The sequence below is a fragment of the Periophthalmus magnuspinnatus genome, chromosome 21, assembly GCF_009829125.3.
Source record: "Periophthalmus magnuspinnatus isolate fPerMag1 chromosome 21, fPerMag1.2.pri, whole genome shotgun sequence".
In the NCBI taxonomy this organism is placed as follows: Eukaryota; Metazoa; Chordata; class Actinopteri; order Gobiiformes; family Gobiidae; genus Periophthalmus; species Periophthalmus magnuspinnatus.
In genome coordinates, this window is record NC_047146.1 from 10,792,806 (window position 1) to 10,808,206 (window position 15,401).

At 40.1% G+C, this 15,401-nt stretch overlaps 2 protein-coding genes across 3 annotated transcripts in view; one reads left to right on the plus strand and one right to left on the minus strand.

The window, feature by feature from the left end:
* The window catches only part of LOC117388846 (ribosyldihydronicotinamide dehydrogenase [quinone]-like), a 186,929-nt gene that overhangs the window by 42,968 nt on the left and 128,560 nt on the right, over positions 1-15,401 (minus strand). The gene's annotated exons all lie outside the window — the stretch shown is intronic.
* Positions 1,758-15,032, plus strand: dop1b (DOP1 leucine zipper like protein B). The gene is made up of 38 exons (XM_033986360.2): positions 1,758-1,925; positions 3,093-3,250; positions 3,584-3,765; positions 3,838-4,008; positions 4,099-4,288; positions 4,380-4,478; positions 4,583-4,706; positions 4,769-4,878; positions 4,946-5,057; positions 5,174-5,294; positions 5,409-5,528; positions 5,984-6,092; positions 6,304-6,540; positions 6,636-6,937; positions 7,030-7,451; positions 7,533-7,804; positions 7,897-8,049; positions 8,183-8,283; positions 8,362-8,552; positions 8,620-10,165; positions 10,435-10,534; positions 10,629-10,817; positions 10,889-11,011; positions 11,074-11,208; positions 11,280-11,335; positions 11,417-11,521; positions 11,599-11,662; positions 11,768-11,927; positions 11,998-12,080; positions 12,160-12,269; positions 12,737-12,886; positions 13,065-13,126; positions 13,207-13,335; positions 13,413-13,549; positions 13,646-13,701; positions 13,778-13,915; positions 14,023-14,155; positions 14,239-15,032. The coding sequence occupies exons 2-38, from the start codon at positions 3,113-3,115 to the stop codon at positions 14,500-14,502; spliced, it is 6,894 nt and encodes a 2,297-aa protein (XP_033842251.1). The 5' UTR covers positions 1,758-1,925; positions 3,093-3,112; the 3' UTR covers positions 14,503-15,032.

The window sequence follows — 15,401 nt, forward strand, 5'->3', positions numbered from 1 at the left end:
CATTCACTGCTCTAGAATTAAATGTTGGAAATTTCCATTCGTGAGAAACTGCGTTTCCCACAAATCCTTGCGCGGAGATCGTTTATGTTTCGCGAGCTCCACCTTTTGGTCGTGACTGAAGATGTCTTTATGAATAGTTTTTATCATGCCATCTCTCTCTTTTTGCAGGTGTTGGGCTAATAGTATACTTGCGAACATATATCTTCTGTTCATGAGCTTTAAAGACTTGCCCTGGGTCTGAATATAAGTATGATGTGATGATCAGAATCAGAATGAGTTTTATGGCCATTGTCAGTGAACAAAATTCACAAAAACTTGAGCGTTATGGTGCAACATTAAACACTGAGTAAAAATTAAAACTATGATCAAATAAAAATAAGGCCATGCATTTAGATAAGGTTAAAAGAATAAAAATGATGATGATTATTGTTGCAAATGTATATATTACTTAGTTTAATGGAGTTGTAAATCCAGTTGCCACAGCACTGCCTCTGGAGCTTGCCTATTGAAACAGCTTGGTTTAAACAGAATTTGTTGCTTGGGGCTGATTTATAGCTCTCTAATTAGCCTATAGGTGTTGTAGTGTTGTCTGTCAAAGAGATTTAGTAGGACACATGTGTTTCATGGGAGTAAAATAACCTAAAATGCCCAAAAGGATAATAATTTAATTTATATAGCTCTTTTGGATTTACACTATGCAGTTAATTGTAGCCCTTGTTTGCACCTCTGTATTTATTAGGCCTATAAGTTCATCATAAGATATCATAAGCCATCAGTTTCTTTAGCCAGTAGGCATGGATCATGTCAGGGCCTGGTGTGGTCCAGTTTTTCATACCTGAGACTCTTTCCTGGATGCCTGCCACTGTGATGGTGACTGGAGGTTGCTGTGGTCTTCTCTCAGAGCCACCAGTCACTGTGCATTGCTGTTATGTGATGTCCTTCTCCCATATGCCTCTCTGACGTGGTGTCCTGGCTCCCTCTTGCGTTGCATTTGTGTTGTACCTCGTCCATCTGAAGTTGTGACAGCAGTTGCCGTTTGCAGATGTTAGAACACTGAGCTGAATCTAGTTGCTTTGCTTAGCTTTGTTGGTTATTTTATTACCAGTAACTATAAAATAGATCATATAATAATATCTTCATTATGTTGATCCCTCACTCCTCAGTGTCTTCCGATTCCACCAAAAGGGACAGGCCTGTAAATAAATGACATAAATTGAAGTAAATGTTGATCACCTAGGCTTATTACTATCCTTCTAGTTCCAGACATGATACAACTGACACTATTTTAGTAAAGTAGCGCCATCTACAGACAGACAGGTTCAACAACAAAAACAGGTGCGCATTATCATTTTATGGAGGTACTGGATGCTCTGATAATATGTTGTTGTCCCTCATCTATGTGCTCTGTGTGGTGCTGTCCCAACGCTTGCTCTTCAGTGACAGGGCCCAAATATCTGACAGAGGGGTGAGAGCTTTGTAAAGGCTGCAAATCATGGACTGTACCACTATGGAGGGGGAGTGTCTCTAATCAAACCTCAATGTTATATTTCATCATTAATAAAACAAAAACTGCCTGCTCCTGATTTGTCTCTACACAAATGATCCAAGTGTGGTAACTTTTTGGCGAACGTTTGGAGGTAAATAAACCTTTTGCTATTTTGCTCACACACGCGCCACCCCTCCAAATCATGAAGTGTTCTGTCCTTCCCATGGATCTTCCGTGGTTCTTCCTCTCAGCACGAAATCAGCTGAGCCTCCCGCCCCGACATGAACCTGTGCACACTGTTGTGACGATTACGCATATTTTTAAAGCACACCGATCCGGGCTATTGGATTCATTTCTATAAAATGTAATCAAAACATTTTCGCAGGCTTCATTTTTCCACTTCCACCCATTTGACGAGATAAATGCGCCTCCTGTGCTGGTGAGTCACTGATGCACCTGATAGCTAGCCAATACTGTCTCGTGTCATTTCCCTGTAACAGTTACAATGATAATAGCTGGGGTGTCTGCCTAATATTCTTTTGGATCATTTCTGTTCTAAAAACTACATATTATTTTGCAGAATCGATTCAATCAATTTATTCATAGGCTGTTGTTTATTTCTTATTAGAACTTCATGTATTTCTACAGGATAGCGTACACAGAAATACCACGTTATTTAAAAAAACATGATGCTAGCTCATCTTTGAGGTATAGATGTGCCTGGTGTTTGTGTCTGTGTGTGTGGTCCAGTTACATAACAGCAGTGTGCTATTGATGCTGTATTCACGGTCAGTGCTGCAGCCACAGCCTTGTGTTGTCTCTCTGTTTTGTCCAGTGCGCAGCGGAAGTTTGTGGACACTGTACTCAGTTTAACGACTGTTGTAGAGGTGTCAGTCAGCTGACAGCCTCTCTCTGCAGAGCTTGTTGTTTTCCCTGCAGAGTCCACAAAGCTCATTTAACTTATTTTTTCAAGTTCAGTCAAGTTGTTCATCTTAATAAGTCACCACATTTTATTATCTGGAGCTGATCCCAGCTCCTGTCTCAAGTGAAGACTGTTGTTGTGTCTTTGGGCATGACACTGAACCTACCTCGTGTTTAAATATTTGCATAAATGTTAATGGGTGAGTGGTTTCTTGATATTACGCTTTGGTGACAGTTTACCATATACCTGATCATGTTAGCATTGTTAACTTTTAAGGGAAACATTTTTTCATTTACTATTTGTATTTCGTTATTTGCTTTAATGGTCTGCTTGTATGTCAAGCAAATTGTTCTGGGGGACGTTAATTGTTTTCTGAATACTAAACTGTGTCAAATCAAAATGGCATGTTTGTTCTGTGTTTAGGAATCGGTGTTTTTGATCATAGGTTTGTTATGGCCTCAGTAGGATGACCAACACTGACCTCCTTATGAAGGAGATCATTTGTGTGTCAGCCAGTTTGTGCTTCTCCTACGACACAGCTAATTGGCTAATGTTATTTACTATTAAACCTGATAGCCTGGCTCAGAGGAATACCAAGCTGTTTGCACACAAACAAAAACAGAAGCATAATTATCAGACTGTTTACTGTCTTAAGATCTCTCACTTTTTGCGGATCTTTTTCAGTTGGATCATACTAATTCATCATGGATCCTGAGGAAGTAGAGCTGATGAATGATTACCGCTACAGGAATTATGCTTCAGTCATTGAAAAGGCACTACGGAACTTTGAATCGTCCACAGAATGGGCAGATCTTATCTCCTCCTTGGGCAAACTTAACAAGGTATGATTTACAGAGAAGAGAAACCAATCCCATATCTGCTCTGTGTAATAGTTGTAGTCATAACCTTTAGGGTTATTTTTGAGATCACATTCTCACAGCTGCATTCATGTTTCACTTCTCTGTAGAGAATTCCCTGGTTTCACAATCTTGTTAGAGCTTGTGGTCCATTCTTGTGGCCAATGTACTGTAGCATAAGGATATTTGTTTTGGTGTGTCAGCTCAGTAGTGACAGGTGACAGGGTCACAAGACAAGCTCAAGAAAATATAATATATACCATATTTTTTTGTTTCTGTTCTTTTGTTTAACTGTCCTTTTTGTTTCTACTTTTACAGGCCTTGCAAAGTAATCTACGCTACTCCCTCCTACCAAGGAGACGAATCATAGGTAAGCGTTTAGCACAGTGTCTGCACCCAGCTCTCCCCAGTGGGGTCCATCTAAAGGCCCTAGAAACCTATGAGGTCATTTTTAAAATTATTGGAACCAAATGGCTTGCAAAAGATTTGTTCATTTACAGGTAGGTTTATCACTCCATTTGTTCCACATTTCTGAGCGGACTATTAGTAATCTCTTGTTTTTGGGTTTTTAGCTCAGGCTTGTTTCCTCTGCTGAGCCATGCAGCCATGGCGGTGAAACCTGTCCTCCTGGCTCTCTATGAGCGTTACTACTTACCACTACAAAGGGCTTTGCTTCCCAGCCTTCAGGCATTCATAACTGGGCTATTGCCTGGTCTTGAAGAGGGTCTGGAGGTGTATGACAGGTGCAAAGATGTTCCTCTTCTTTATTAGAATGACATTATTATCTCAATTACATTATCATCTCAATGTAATCATATTATTCATTCATTTAGAACCGATGCATTGCTATTGAAGTTGTCACTGCTGGTGGGACAACAGGTTTTCTATGGTGCACTTTGGGGCTGTGTTATGGTTAGTCCAATGGTTAGACTTCCAGCTTCAGTGTTCATTGTTACCCACTTCGACCGCATGGTGTGCCTGAGTCAGCAAATGTATATGCTGGGTTATGATCACCATCTTGTGGTAGGTAAACATTAATTATACAAAAGCAATGTATTGGTGTACTGTCCACTCTGTATAATTAGCTGTCTGACCTTTTTAATCTGTACTTCAGGTAAAGTCATTGGCTCTTTCTTTACAAGATTCAAATGTCCTTGTTCAGAGAAACATGCTAGAGGTCCTGCTCTACTTTTTCCCCTTTGCTACATGTTTGGTGTGTATACTGACTTATATAAATGTCACGTTTGTAGTACACAATAACAGTAGTTTGCAGTATGTTATCAAAGCTATAAAACACATCTGTCATGTGTTACCCAGAGTCCAGCTGATGCCAGTATTGCCGTGAGTGTGGAAGACTTGATATCACTGGTCTCTGCTGCACTGCTCACACTTCTCCGCAGAGACATGTCCCTCAACAGACGCCTTTATGCATGGCTTTTAGGTATCCAACACCAGAGTTAGAATACAGTGAGAACTATGTAATGCAGATTTTATTTTTTTCAGGTACAGACATTAAAGGTGGCATGGTTGCCCCTCACCCTGTCCTCTCTACAACAATTGAGGAGCATACAACTTTTTACTTCAATACTTACTCTAAAACTTACCTCGTGCAGGTAGGATTAAAATATGATAAAAACATTATTTGAATGTGTCATAGTAAAAATGTTCTGATCATCCCAGGCTTTGATTAATATAATCAAGCAAAAGGACATGGAGTCTGACCCAGAGAAGGTTGTTGGGTATCTGAGGCCATTTCGCATTCTCATGAGCTTGCTGGATAAATCAGAAATGGGTGCGAGGTTCATAAATAAATTGTTTGATATATTGTACTTTTCTCTTTGGTAATTTGTAATCAAGTACACTTAACTAATTCTATATTTATAATGGCATTCATTATTTCTTCCTTAGGTCCTATAGTTTTGAGTAATGTTTTGCTTGAGCTGGTTCGAGCCTTCTACAGTTACTGTCGAGAAATGCTTGGTGAGGAAGCCATTAACAGCTCGGGACTTTCAGGCAACCAATTAGCAAGGTGAAAGCTAGATACGATGTTTAGTAAAGTATTGTTTTAATTAATTATAGAGGTAATGCAACATTAAAAACCCTTTATGAACCCTAATGAACATTTTCTTCATATTGTATACAGCAAGATAAAAGAAAACAAGAATGCTTCTGAGATTATTAAGACAATGAATATGCTCATAAGTACTATGAACAGTGAGTACTTGTGGGAACATATGACACAACGCTTCTGTACTGCTCTGAGGTATGACATGTGGCAAAACCAGAAATACTTACACTTTTATGTTTCATATCTAAACAAAATTTGGATACTTACTGGTTACACTGAATGTTTAACATCCTTTTGAAAACATATTTTCAGTAATTACTCCTCCAGTGGGACACATCTTAACAGTTTACGGAAGAGAAAGCAGGCTTCCTGTGGTTATACTGTAAAGTGTTAGATTTTTTTTCTCTAATAACTGGGATATGCTTGTAAGGCTTTTTGGAAAGGAAGCAGGCTCATTGTAAGGAAGTGTTTTCAGCTCATAGCGAGGTGAAGAGATGTCAAAAATAATATATATACTATTATTAACATTCAATACATACTACCATTTGATTGAAAAGTAGTCTTCTCTTGTTTAGGACTGGTCCATAATAATGTGGACTTAAAAGAAAATAAAAAGCATGAAGGATTATGGATGTGTTTTATTTCCACAGTTCCAAACCTGACCCTCAAAAAAACCCTCAACCAGACTGCAGTCACCCAGCTTCTTCTGTCACAGAGATGTGCCAACTCATCATTTTTCTACTTGATATTATACCTTTGGTAAATAATTAAAGCCTTTGTTTGGCCAACAACATTTACAACAAATGTTGTATATGCCTTTATTTTTTATTAAGATTCAATGTATAATAACAGAGCGTATACCTTATATTCATGATTATTGAACTAATATAAAGGATGAATTAACAATTAATGAAATAACCCAATAATACGTGTAAATTAATTCAGTTGATTTTTTTTTTTTCTCACACAGGAGTTACATGCAGACATCCAATCTCAGTTCCTGCCTGAAATGTTGGGCACAATGTTGAGAGCCTTGCACAGCAATATCAGCTCTGTGAGTCTGCAGGATGTCACCCAGAGTCTGCGGGCCTGCTTCAAGGTTCTCAGTAAGATCCAAATGCCGGTGTCTTACATGGACATGGAGGCAGGAACCAGCGCACAGGAGATGTTCTCACAAATACAAGAGAAGCGAGACAAAAGTAGCAAGGTTTATCATTTTATTTGGTTGCACCTCGATGTTTACATAACATACATTACATGTCACATGATAATCCCTACATTAATTCTTTCTTTTGTGGACAGGGCATTGATGAAAGTGGGGAAAAAACTGCCAATGGTCATGTTAATGGCCCCTGTGGAAATGCAGAGTCCAACAGGAATAGCGCAGATGAGGCAGAGTCTGCCGTCTATGCACCACTTCAGTCTGAAGACAGTGGGCTGGGCATCAGTGCATCTCCTTCAGAACAACAGCTTCCTCCTTTGATGGGAGGAAAGACTGAGGAAACTAGAAGTGCCAAAGATAATGAAAGAGTGTGGCGTAAAAGAGGCAGCGTTCACAGTTTGGTCCATTGCCTTCAGGACATTCTTGCTTTCTTAAACACCAGGTAAACAGCAGGATTTTGAATTGTCCAGTCAGCAAAACAATATAGAAATGAAACAATCTGAGTAAATTATAATAATCATTACAACCTTTCAGATACCTGCTTGTGCAGGTGGAAGAAGTCCACATTCAAGAGGAAAAGCCACTGCCTCCCCCTTCCTCTGCATTTGTGGATCAGATGAACCGTGTTGCTGGAAGGGAAATTAAACACAGGCTTTCTGAGATCTTTGTTCCTAACCTTCTGAAACCTCGGAACCCACCAGATGGTGCAGTCTCAGCAGAGCTGCAGACAGGAGCCTGTGATGAGCAGTGGAAAAAGAAGAAAGGGCAATTTAGGTCTCCTGGATGTCTACACTGGGGAGAGGGGTATATGCCCAGAGGAAAAGGGGATATTTCTGAAGACTGTCGACAGGCGTTCACGGCCTCTTGTCATCTTTTACTGGAATGCATTACCTTCCCAATCTACCTAAGTGAAGAGGAAACACTTGCTCTCTACACAGAAATGTTTGGTCACTCAGGTAGACAAATACATCACTGATTGAGCTATGGAACATACATTTGACATCAGTAAATTGAACCTGCACACTTTTCTTTTGTAGGTTGTAACATTGAGGATTTGCCATTGTGGCTACGATCCTTAATGATACTCTGTTGTCTGTCAAGGGACTATTACATCCAGCACACCGCTGTGGCTACGCTGTTGGAACTTATTAACCACTCTCAGTCTTTAGCACTAGTTATCCAGGACAAACATCGGCGATACCAAACCTCTGGCTCCAATCCACTAAGTGGGAGGCTACAGATGGTGACAGAGCCACCCATTTTTCCTGCTGTGCTCAAAGCCATAGAGATAGAAACCGATTTCTATCAGGTCAGAAAATCATATCTCAGTATGCATCCACAATTTTTCCATTCATCTAATCTACGTTATTAGAAATAGAAACAAAATGTTCTGTATTTTAGCGGATGTCTCAAGTGCTATGGTCGCAGCTTGACACCGAACGCAAAGAACAGCACATTTCTTGCGTGGAGCTGTTCTTCAGGCTTCATTGTTTGGCTCCATCTTCATCAATATGTGAGGACATCATCTGCGAGGCTCTGACAAATAAAGACAAGGTATACTACTTGCGCACACATTTAGAATGTGTTCCTTGTTGAAATCTAGTGTAAACAAAGGCTGACAAACAGATTAAAGAAAATCTTGTCATGTCAAGAATGAGGTATAGTGTGGTCTGTGTGTTTTTCTCAGACTGTCAGACTAGAGGCACTGTATCGCTTCACTGTCCTATGGCATCTCACCAGAGAGATCCAGAACAACAGATCTATGTCCCTCAATCGCTCGTTTGATAGGTTTGTAATACATTCAGTATATAATAGAAGTAAAAATCCATAATGCTGACTGTGGTTTTAATATTTTTTCCTTTTTAGATCGCTCTGTGTTGTTGTGGACAGTCTAAACTGCACAGATGGCTCAATAGCTGCTGCAGCTCACTGTTGGCTGGTCAGAGCTCTGTCCTTGAGTGATGTGATCAGAATCTTAGAACCAATTCTCTTTTTGCTCCTTCACCCGTCCACTCAGCGATGCTGCATTCACAGTGTCAAACAAAATCTTACTGCTGGTAAGAGAAAAAGTTCCAAACAAAAATAAAAAGTGCACATGTAAATCATTATTGTCTTTTTTTAAAGGGTACTTAAAGATACTAAACAGCAGAAGCCGAAGCTCAACTAAATCATCAACAGATACAGTGGCAACTGAAGTCACAATCTTTAACATAAATAATATCCTTGATCGAGAATCACTGTGGATTGAATTGGACACTGGTCCTGACTTGGCCAAAGAATCAGAAGTCTCACCATTGTCTCGAAGTGAGAGTGAAGAAACTGAAGAAGATGAGGAGGGACAGGAAGAGGAAGATGTGAGTGAACACACTGAGTCCGCAGACACCAGTGGGGCACAAGTGTCTACAGAAAACTCCAGCTCAGGGTCAGCAGCCTATCGCAGTAGTGAGGAAGGAGCCATGGTCAATGGGCTGCACAGGGTGGAATCTGAGCGAACGCAGGCCTCTGATTCGTTGTCAAGTGAAGATGAAGACCAGGAACTGGAAGCTATGGCCAGGTCTCGTCTACTAAAGCAGGAGCGTGACAAGAGGGAGGCCATCGACTCCCTGTTCCGCCATGTGCTACTGTATCCTGTGGCAGGGGGCTGGGCCCACCTGCTCCAGGGCCTGACTTTGTTGCACAGTTTGCTCAAAAGCAAAGCCCACTCTGCCCTGGTGGATGCCCTATCTGCCTCCTCTCTGGACACAAGCTCAGCAGCACATTTAAACCTGATTTCTAACCTTTTACAACGTCACCAACTGTCTCAGGATGGCAAATCTTTCTATGGCTCTCTCCTGTCCTCCTGCTCCTCTCCTTCTACCCCTCCTACCCTCCTCATTGAACTTCTAGTCTCATTGTGCTTGACTTTCCTGCGCTCCCATTACCCATCCTACCTCAGCCTGGGACCGCAGGATCTGCAGGGGAACAGGGAGGTGCAGGTGAGGAGCGTGGAGGTCCTGACACAGATCATGAACCAGCTCCATCACGTGGCTTGTGCAAACAAAGGCCCCACCCTTGAGCTAATCCGGAAAGTACTTTCCGATTGTAAAGTGCAGCAATATGTCCTACTTACTCTGTCTGCATCTATGTATGTCAGCCAGAAAGGGAGTGAAAAAGGAGTGAACAAGACTGTAGAGTTGCTGGGAGAGGAAGGGGAGCTGACTGAAGAAAGTTTAGTTCACCTTGGTTCAGGGGGAACGCAGGAGCAGTATCCCTTACAAATGGCATTACTAAAACTGCTCCAGTCACTCATTGTACTTGAATATCACATAAGTTCAAGTGGAGGAGTAGTTAGCCAGCCTGGGGACCCTCGGGAGACGCCAACTTCTACCACACCTCTGACACGGGAGTGGCAAACTGCTGTCCTCTTCCAGCAGTCTATTAAAGCAGCTCAGTATGTACAGAATCAGCCAATCACAGCCCAGGGAATGTTTGTTTCTGCTGCGGCCCGAGCTTTAGAGCCACAGTACGGTTATGCCATGCATCCTCACTGGGTAGCACTGCTGTGCTCCTCTTTGCCCTATCTGGGACGTTCACTTGGCATCATTGTGACCCCCTTTGTCAACCAGATCTGTAGGAATTTGGATGAGTTTGTCAAGATGTATGAACACGATGGAACAAAGACCAGCCAAAGGTGGGTTGTAGGAAAAGTGGAAAAGCATGCATGATTTTGCAGTTGTTTTCAGGATCTGGTTATTGAGGTGCTTTTTTTGTTGTGCATGTATGTTTATTACAAACAAAATAATACTCAAATTTGTTATGTTTTTACTTTGCACTGAGATTAAATTAAATAGATTAAATATACAGAGAGCGCAAATATGTTATTTTGTGTCTGTGTAATCCCTCAGTCCGGTCCATAGTAAAAAAAATGTACTATGTTATTTTGTGTTTTCTTGCCTTTAGTTTGGGTTACAGAAAAGAAAACATTGCTCCTGATTATGCATTGACACTTCTTGAGGGTCTGACCAGCATCACACACTTCTGTCTTCTCGACACGAAAAGAGTGAGTAACATAAAGTAAAAATATGCAGAGATGTACTTAAAATCTGAAATCAACACCACATATTGAACAAGATTTAAACTGTCTTTTCTTGTAGTCTCAAGTAACATATGATGCTATGGATATTCGAAATGCCCGTAATGCTGTGATCGAGGCACTGCCGCACCTGCTGAGCAGTGCAGCTCTGTTGTGGGGTGTGGTCATGAAGGAGGAGAATCAGAGGCGCTTATTGGATTCAACTCCAAGCAGGCACAGTTCAGCCTCTGTGTACTTCAGAAGCTCCAAGGTGCTGGTTTAGTTTAGCTTATACAAAGTTTGATTATTACCATGCTAATAACATTTACTCCATCTGGACAGATTTTACGGCAGCGGATACTGGAGTTCCTGCTTCCGTTAACAGGACAATATGGCACGCAGCTCATGGCTTCTGTGGCAGCAGTGTGGAGCAATAGAAAGAGCAAAAAGAGACCCAAAAACAAAGTAAGTACATGAAATCTAAACACGTCAATATTTATATGCTTTTTTTATGTTTTGCCTCTCAGGTGTTACCTGTGGCTAGTGAACCCCGTCTAACTATTGTGGATCTGGTGAAATCCCTGAATACACTGAACACAGACACCATCTTACATCTGGCTAAAGAGGTGGTCAAAAAACCCCATCAGATCAAAGGAGACCAAGTATGTTATTACTTTTTTCACTCTTTTATTAAGTTAAATCACTTTTACATTGTACTTTTTTTTTTTTTCAGAAGTCAGCCTTAGTTGACATTCCGATGTTACAGTTCAGCTTTGCTTTTATTCAGAGGTATTAAGCCCTTAACCCTTAACATCTGTTTACATATATGTTTTAAATTAACTAATTATTAACTGCTAGTATTTTTTTTAGCATTTCATCTCAGGTTCTGCAGGACAATGTTGTCCCTATCCTGACTCTGTTGAGAGAGTCTGTACAGTTGAATCTGACTCCACCAGGACATTTCTTACTGCTCGGGTTTGTTTTCACACATAAACAGAATTTACTTGTTCATTGCACCTGGTGAATAATCATCATTCCATTGGCCTTTGCAGAATCCTTAATGAAATTGTTAACAGACACAACCTGGACAACAAGAGGGATGCTAGAGATCTACAGGTGTGATATTATTACTTAGTTTTAACTGTTAACATGCCTCTGATGGAGGATAACGTCTCTACATTGTCTTACATTTTGGTTATTCAGTATGTAATTCCTCTACAGGAAGTGACCCAGAGGATCCTTGAAGCAGTGGGGGCGATAGCAGGCTCTTCTTTAGAGCAAACTAGTTGGCTTAGTCGAAGCCTGGGGGTCAAAGTTCAACCACAGGTGTGCCAGGAAGCAGATGAACATGATGACACAGACATGGATGGGGAATTTCATGGTATTCATTTTTTATGCTTTTCATAAATGTTACATTGAATGAATACAAACTCTTTTTCCATCTTCATCAGAGTCAGTGACACAAGCTAGCACAATGGTTTCCTCATCGGCTCCCTCTGTCTACAGTGTTCAAGCTCTTGTACTGTTAGCAGAGGTAGACAGTTATTCAGTTTAATATTACATTATGTACTTTAAGTTGACTTTAATAATTATTGAATTTTTTGTCATTTTAGATTTTAGCCCCACTTCTTGATATGGTGTATCGCAGCGATGAGAAGGAAAAGGCTGTTCCTCTCATCTCCCGCCTCCTTTATTATGTTTTTCCTTACCTAAAAAACCACAGGTAAGTGCAGATATACCATAGATTAAAAGTTATTAATGTAACTATAGTTGTATGAATCCCGGATGACCACTAGTGCAGACATGTCAGACTCAGGCCCGTGGGCAAAATTTGGTGCTTTATATAAATATATTTGGCCTGCAAGATCATATCAAATATGTAATGGAGCTCGCCAGCCCGCCACCGCTCCAGTATGGCGCATACACCCCTAATACTACAGATCCCAGTATGCTTTGCAAATGTGTTGGCGCCGGCCCCCACCACTTCTGTTGACACTCATTAGCATCCGCTACCTGTCGCCTCACTCATATTTAATCCCCTTCTGTAAAACATGCAGATGTTGTTGAAATTTTTCAATAAATATTTAGTTTGGCCCGTGACTTAGTCGCAGTTTTTAGGGGGGATGAAATAGAATCCAACATTTTCCATATCTTAACTGTTCCTCCAACTATATTTTTTTCTTTTGACAGTGCCTACAATATTCCTAGTTTTGAAGCCAGTGCTCAGCTCCTGAGCAGTCTGAGTGGTTATGCCTACACCAAACGAGCCTGGAAGAAAGAAGTCTTTGATCTCTTCATGGATCCTCTCTTTTTCACAATGGAGGCTTCTTGTGCACTCAGGTGACCATAAACATTTGATCATGGCTTAAAAGAAGAAATAATCAGTGTTATTGTAGTTCTGACTACTTTTTTAGCCTTTTTCCCAATATGTGACACAAGTTCAAAAGATGCTTCCTTAAATAATAAAACTACTTTCAATAATGTGATGTTGAGTTTCAAATAATTTCTTTGGTTTCAGTTGGAAATCCATTATTGACCACCTGCTGACTCATGAGAAGACAATGTTCAAAGACCTTATGAGTATGTATGACTTTACATGCCATATTTCTTAATTTAGAACTAAGAAAAACTAATCATGATTCTTCTATATCTTGCTACAGGTATGCAAAGCAGCTCTATGAAACTATTTGCCAGTGCAGACCAAAAACCTATGCTTTTAAAGCGACAGGCATTTGCTATGTTCAGTGGGGAAATTGATCAGTATCATCTCTATTTGCCTCTGATACAAGGTAGAATTACATCTTGTTATTCATAACTGTGTTAGCTAAAATGTTGACATCTTTTTTTGTCATAATTTATGTTACAGAGCGTCTCACTGAAGCTTTGCGCTTGAGCCCAAGCCCAGCCGTCTCAGCTCAAATGTTTCTGATGTTTCGAGTCCTGCTTCTGCGCATCTCATCACAACACCTTACATCACTTTGGCCAATAATGGTCACAGAGCTGGTAAGATGACATAAAATAAACTTTCTTTTTTTTTTCAATTTTGTTTAGGAAAAAATATACATATTTCAACTTAAACAAACCTTGTGAATGTTTTAGATCCGTATATTTGTGCGGTTGGAGAAAACTCTGCATATAGAGAAAGAAAACTCCAAGTAAGTCAATGAATTCATATTTCCACCTCAAGGCATTATTGTATTTACAATAGTACTGTTTTCTTCTTTATCATAGACAGCCAAAAACTGGACGCGGAGACAAAAATGGACCAGTGAACTTCTCGCAGACAGAGTTAGACATGTATCTGTCAGCCTGCAAGTTTCTGGACACTTCTTTGGCTTTTCCTACTGAAAAGATTCCATTGTTTCAGATGTAAGAAAATTGAATGTTTTTTTTAAATAAATGGTTTTTATATTGTACAGTGTAACAGTAATGCTCTGGTTCTTGGTGTAAATTCACAAACTTCACATAATGCGCAGGTATCGTTGGGCATTTGTGCCTGAGGTAGATGTTAACCATTACGGCGGACCGGAAAATGCACTGATCGAGGGAGAGCAGGAGAGCACACCCCATGTTGTTAAAATACTGGAGGGAATTCAGCAGCGCTACGGGGTATGTTTATTCTACATTGGATGGATTAAATATCTTCTAAAATACACATTTTTACTCATAGTTTTGTTGTGCTGTTGTTCTAGGCTCTAAATGGACTGAGCGAGGAGTCAACAACAGAGCGTTTGGAGTTCCCTCTCCTCACCCAGCGCTCCTTAATGTCCATTACTCAGCTGGTGCCTTTCCTTTGCACTGTTTGCTGCTCTTTCCAGGGGCCTCCACCCTGCAGTGAGCCAATGCCTCACTTCCCAGTGGTAGAGTATCCAGCATCCAGTTCAGAAATAGTGCTGAAGAGACTTGAAAACACCATTGAGGAAGAGTTCCTGGACTGTATGGAGAATACAAAATAGAACAGAGCTTTCAGTGTTCTTCACTGAAGTTTTACTAAAACATTCACATGTGGTAAACAATGAGAAGGTCAAAGTGTATTTTTTTTTAATGTTATGTATTATGTCTAATCTAAAAGCATCTCATACCAAAGGCTTTTACCTTCTGTTCAACTTTAGACCTGACTATTAGTGTTTTTACCAGTTAAATAAACCCAATAAATATGATAAAACTCTTCACTGGCTTCAAGGGCACTTTCAGGCAGATCATTTGCATTTGAGACTTTGGGAATGTAGTCTGTGGGTCTCTGTTTCTAGTATTGTGTGCAGCATTTTTGTGGAACATTTTAATTGCTGAATGTAATACACGTACACTGGATAAATGACATTCACTTCACCTTGGAGAGTTTAAGGGAAAAAATATGTTTCTGTTTATGTGCATTTATGACGTTTTATCTTTTATTCACTACTAAATGTTAATTTATTTGGGATGCTTCATCCTTTAAGGACTCTGTTAATTTTGCAGAAATGAATAAAGTTATACACTTAACTGGTGAACTGTTTTTTCTCTGAATCCCTTTCTTTATGTTACACTTTGGAGCTCCACAGTGACAGCCTGCTCAGGTTCCGGAAGTTAATTCTCATAAATTTCAGTAGACAGGCATCGCGGAGGCTGACTAACTAATATCCGTAACATGGTGGTTTTAAGTCCAAAAGGGCCGTTTAAAATGCAAAATGCTGCGAAATGTTTAAATGTTTAATAACTTAGCGGTTTATAAAGTTTCAGAAACAAATTTTTAATAAAATTCTAGGTCTTGTGGTCATGAGTTTCCACGTAGCAGATTATCCCCGAGCAAGCTTTAGAACTTTTAATCTTAATTTTTGTTCGGAAAGTCTATGACAAAAATAAAGGAGAAATTTTG

What these genes read in the sequence shown, in the direction of transcription:
- dop1b (XM_033986360.2), top strand. Translation starts at nt 3,113, where the DNA reads ATGGATCCTGAGGAAGTAGAGCTGATGAATGATTACCGCTACAGGAAT. An exon ending in CCTTGGGCAAACTTAACAAG is followed by an intron (nt 3,251 to 3,583) that starts GTATGATTTACA and finishes CTACTTTTACAG; the next exon opens with GCCTTGCAAAGTAATCTACG. An exon ending in CTATTTGCCTCTGATACAAG is followed by an intron (nt 13,336 to 13,412) that starts GTAGAATTACAT and finishes TTTATGTTACAG; the next exon opens with AGCGTCTCACTGAAGCTTTG.